The sequence below is a fragment of the Cynara cardunculus genome, assembly GCF_001531365.2.
Source record: "Cynara cardunculus var. scolymus isolate 2C chromosome LG 15, CcrdV1, whole genome shotgun sequence".
Taxonomy (NCBI): domain Eukaryota; kingdom Viridiplantae; phylum Streptophyta; class Magnoliopsida; order Asterales; family Asteraceae; genus Cynara; species Cynara cardunculus.
In genome coordinates, this window is record NC_037542.1 from 10,320,695 (window position 1) to 10,326,200 (window position 5,506).

The 5,506-nt window shown below is 35.9% G+C and overlaps 2 protein-coding genes across 2 annotated transcripts in view; both read left to right on the plus strand.

Annotated features, from left to right (window-relative positions):
• Positions 1-1,825: 1,825 nt before the first annotated feature.
• On the plus strand, positions 1,826-3,584 carry LOC112528152 (cyclin-U1-1-like). Its single transcript, XM_025139098.1, has 2 exons — positions 1,826-2,241; positions 3,184-3,584. The coding sequence occupies exons 1-2, from the start codon at positions 1,862-1,864 to the stop codon at positions 3,467-3,469; spliced, it is 666 nt and encodes a 221-aa protein (XP_024994866.1). The 5' UTR covers positions 1,826-1,861; the 3' UTR covers positions 3,470-3,584.
• Positions 3,585-4,984: 1,400 nt separating this feature from the next.
• LOC112528509 overlaps positions 4,985-5,506 on the plus strand; it is a 3,219-nt gene continuing 2,697 nt past the window's right edge. The window contains exon 1 of the mRNA XM_025139539.1: positions 4,985-5,495. Coding sequence (XP_024995307.1) covers positions 4,985-5,495 — 511 coding nt within the window. The remainder of the gene's footprint in view (positions 5,496-5,506) is intronic.

Genomic DNA, 5,506 nt, shown 5'->3' on the forward strand with positions numbered 1-5,506 from the left:
TATCACATGATTATCACACCTAGTATAATCCTAACATATTTCGTAACCGTTTTACTAGATAATGATAATAATGAGTGTTTAAAAGATAATGATCGTGTTTAAAAGATTTGATGATATCATTTCCATTATTACCCTTTTAATTTTAAATTTTTTTGAATCTTTTAAAATTTAAATTTAAATTTTAAAAATCTTTTAATTTTATTTTTTTATCACAATATGAGGTTATTGGATTGTTCTTGCTTTCTCGTAAATCACAGGGGTTCTCGTTTGAACCCTTCCCTATATATATATATATATATATATATATATATATATGTTCATAGTGCTAATCTCTTGGCCTACAGACATATTAGACGTTTAATATGCAACACTTGCTATAATCCCACAATATGATACCTCGTAGGTATTATTCTAGTTATTTTATTTATGTCCAATCATTCAATATGACGTGTTGGTGAATATAATCACTCAGAAAAAATGACGAATGACGGAAATATTCATCTCTACAAATATTTTTCAGTCTATTAGTTATAGGAAAATTAAAGGCTAGATATTAATAAGGTATAGACATACGTAAAAATAAATATGTTTAACAATTCCACTTTCTAAAAGATTTATTTTTTAATCCGAAAATCAATTTTAAACAAATTTATAAATTATTTACATAAACTTTGATTGAAATAAAAATTTAATTAAAAAATAACTAAAAAAATAAAGTTAGTTAGAAAGATTTGAATATAAGATTTCCCCAAACATGAAACACACCACAAACAATTGTGTTTCATCATCCACAAAATATCTGAACGAATGCAAGTCCACATTTTATAGCCCTTCTCTGATTGCCACGTGTCAAATATCACCTAGCAGAACATTGCATTTAGACCCCTAGATTCAGTCTATACTACAAATTTGACCCATTACATTTTGGGTTGTCTTAAGTGTCGTTTACTAAACGCTTACCGAGTAAAGCGCTTACCAAGTCACTTTATTTTACCGGATGAATATAACAATAACTAAAAATCTTACCCGGTAATAGTGAAAGCAAGAATCGAGAGTCTTACCCGGTAAGTGAGGACGATGACTCTTACCATGATAGCGCTTATCGGGATAAAGTGTTGCATACGATGTGTTTTAGTGAAAAAAATCTTACCCAATAAATAAGCAATAGTATTGAAATTTACCGGTAAGTGCTTATCGAGTAAGTGTTTAAGTAAACGGCCCCTTAGTTAGACCCCCCGGTAATTTTCATAAAAACTTGAATTGTTCATGGAGGTTGGAGTAGTTTGACTATTAATGGAATGTCTAAAATACCCCTAAGCATTTTGGCTTATATTGAGTCTATTCAGTTTCTAACACTGTAAATAGTAGATGTAAACATGGGTCAAAAAGTGTATCATTTACAACGGTAGATTGATCGATTTACCATACAAGTAACTTTAGTACCATTAGAATGTGCCATTAAACTCAAAATCATTTAGAACAGATACATGAACTTTATCTCATCAGAAGATTAAGGGGTTGTTTTACAGTTGTTGAGTGGTACTGCTCAATCAACATCAATTAATTTACCTAAAGAATGCTTTGACTGATGATGTTGACGGAGCACCTACTTAGTCAACATTATTATTCAACTTACCAGGTCGATACAAAGACGATGTAGGTGTTTTATCAACAAGACTTGGTTTATATTAAAGGGTTGAAGTGACGATAAACAAAAAGTATTAGGGCTTCAAATGCAATTATGGATATAGTGAAGGGGGTAAAAGTGTAACTATTCCCTAGAGCTACAGCTAGATAAAGTAACATGCACAAGGAACAAATTCCCATCCAATTAATTCTCAACCCCACAAATGCTTCGTAAATGTTAGCCATCGCCAACGACGACCAGAACCGGCTGCCGGAGCAGACCGAACCGGATCCGGCAACCCCAAGAGTTTTGTCAATCTTATCCGTTGTTCTGGAAAGACTAGTGAACCGGAACGAACTGTTGGGTTTAAGCGGAGGACGGCTGGGGAAGAACTTGGAGGCGTTCCACGGCGTCAGACCGCCGGCAATCAGTATCCCCAAATATCTAGACCGGATATATAAGTATACCAACTGTAGCCCGGCTTGTTTCGTGGTGGGGTATGTTTATATAGACCGGTTGGTTCACAAACACCCCGGTTCACTGGTGGTCTCATTAAATGTTCATAGACTGCTGGTTACAAGCATCATGTTAGCCGCAAAGATTTTGGATGACGTGTATGTCCCTGTTTCTTTATCCTTCTTAAAAAATTAGCAAAATTGGTTAAAATAATCATTTCTTTTATATAAATTGATCTTTTATTATTTTTTTGTCTGATTTATTCAAATATTACTACGTCCCACGTCCACAACTTGCAAACCTAACTAAAAGACAAAAAAAAAATTCAAATTGTAGACCTGGCCGTCGCAATTACAGACCTATTCGTCCCAATAAATTTACTTTTGTCTTTTAGTAGTGTCTGCAAGTGACAGACATGAGACTTGTGGACGTAGTGATATTTGGATAAATCAGATAGATGAACGACTAGAAGACCAATTTATAAGAGATAAATGATTATTTGGAACGGTTTCCTTAAAATTTATCATATTTTTTGATTAAGTATTTGAATTTTATTTTATAAATTACAAAATAGATAAAAGTCAATTACGTTTTATATTCACATTTCACATTACTACGTCTAATTTTAGTCGGGTTAAATGACAGAAATCATTTACAATGGTTGATGTTTTTGAAAAATTAAAATCCGTTTACGAAATTCTGTAACCTGTTTTTGGGTCTTTGGGGATTTTTCTCAAATGTCATCGCTTCAAGTCGTACAAGAAATAGAGATTTTCTTGCTGTTCTTCAAGGCCTGGGGCTAGTTGAGGTACTCGTAAACTGGTCCGAACACCCACGGTTAAAAGAAAAAAAACTTTAGCACGTTATAATGCAATAATGCATGTTAACCATTTGACTTTAATAAGAATGCAATTTTAATACGATAAAAGTAAAATTGAAACGGAAATTTCCACCATGACAGACATTATCTGTTTGTTTTGTTTTAATTTTTATCAAACCCGGGAATAAAAAAGGACAAAATAGTACGATATTTATGTAATTTTACTTGTTTATTGTGGATGCATAAAGTGTGTTATAAACTTTTCTTCTTGGAAAAATAGGCATTACAACAACGCATTTTATGCTCGAGTCGGGGGAGTGACGAATGCCGAGTTAAATAGGCTCGAAATGGAGTTCCTTTTCATGTTAGATTTCCAGCTCACGGTTACCTCTCGTGTTTTCGAGAGTTATTGTCTACATTTGGAGAGGGAAATGGTAATATGGAATATTACAATACCGAAGATTGAAGGGGGAATTCATACAAATACGATTGAAGACATTGCTGAAATTTCAGTGGAAGACATGGAAAGTTTCTCCTCACCTCTCTCCAACGGTGGACTTACATGAAAACCGAGATTTATATTTACATATTGTAAAATTACCATAATGTCCTTTTTCAATGATGAATGTGACAATTTAAACGATCACAATTGCATACATCCAATTTTGAGTTCTTGGGTTCTTTTATGATATACTTTTTTTTTGTTATGATGTGTAAAAAATGCGAAATTTACATTTATAAATCTCGAGTTTTGTTAATTGTTAATACCTGACATTATTGGACGAGTATCACAAAAAAACAGATGCAAATACAAAGGGACCTCATCGTATTTTTTGATTAAAACGATACCAACATATACTATCTCGATCAAACGAGGAAACAATTAATTCATGAGAAGTGCAACAAGGACTAAGTAAATCACATATGATTTACATACGTTCAGAAAGACGCGAGCGACTGGTTAGACACATCAATGCCACATGATAACTCGTTCATGCAATATATGGTCAACACAACCTTTTGTGACGTGTATAATTTACATGTGATTTTGTCATTCTTGTATTTCTTTTAAGTTGACCGTCTTTCTCATTTTAACCAGCCTCATCCTTATTAATAAAAATATCAAGAATAAATTTTAGGGTATGTAAAATTTAGGAACGATATCGGTTAAAAATGAAGTGTAGGGAGCAAAACAGAAATTTACTCTTCCCACCCATTCTACATACCAAACGCACCTTATGGAGCAGGATGAGTTTTAAAAATTAACAATTTCAGCCCCTCAACTCTAGGGATGGCAACGGGGCGGGGATGGGGCGGGGTTTGCAATCCCCGGCCCCGGCCCCGGTTTATACACACAGTCCCCGGCCCCGGCCCCGGTCAACTTTCGGTCAACCCCGGTCAACCCCCGGTCAATACCCGGTCAACACCCGGTCAAATAAAAATTAATAAGTTTTTTCTAAGCATGATCAACATAACAACATAATTACATGATATCTAGTCTTGCCTAATAAAAATAATAAAATTGTAAAATTAACAATAATCCAAAGAAATGTAAAATTTAAAACAAGTGTTAATATAATTACATCATATCTAGTCAAAAAGAGTAGAAGAGGATTGAAATTTGGACATATCAATTACAAAGCCCAAGTCCATAAGTCCAACAGGCCGCACATATCAATTATAAGCCCAAATAATCAAAATGTTAATATTTATATATATACCGGGTGCGGTGCGGGGCGGGTCGGGGGATACAATACCCGGCCCCGGCCCCGATTTGCCTCTACCGGGGATCCCCGGCTCCGGTACCCGTTTTAGCGGGGAATCCCCGTCCCCGTCCGGGTCGGATGAACCGGGTTCCCCATCGGATCGGGCCAAATCACCATCCCTACTCAACTCAGTTATTCAACCACCCATTTTGATACTCATAATAATTTTGTTTTCTATTTTTAGAAAGTGAAAAACCCTAGAAACACAAAACCCTATAAATATATAATCTTATAATCATAATTTTGTAGCGAAGCAAAATATCAAACAAACCCTAGAAACGCAAAACCCTCCCGTTCGTCTCTTTTTCCTCCGCGATGAAGAAGCTTTCCACCACTTCCGCCGCCGTTGATACCGCCGCCGCCGACCTGAAAACCTTAATCCATGACCACGCTCAGTTCTTCGACAAGCTAATCGAATTGATCCCTGCAAAGTTCTACCTTCCCACCGACGAAGATTCAAAACCCTGGTTCCAAGGCCTCAGTAAAGGTAAAAAGGCCTCTCTTAAACAACAAACACGAGAAAACATCAAGAAATCCCGCCGCGATCGCCTCGACCCCGAGAAAGCACAAACAACAACCCTAGATCTCCTAAAAAAGATTGTCGGTAAGAATGAGGATTCGGATGAAGAAGATGATGACGACGATGAAGAAGAGGAGGAGATTGAAATTAGAGTGAAGCCGGTTACCAATTTCGATGGGGAAACCGGTAAAAAGTCTGTAACTTATGAAGAGTTACAGCAACGGTTGCACTCTAAGCTTCAATTGCTTCGTGCAAATAGAGGCCAGGGGAAGAGATCGATGATGATGAATGAGAGGAAGGAAAGGGGTGATTTTACC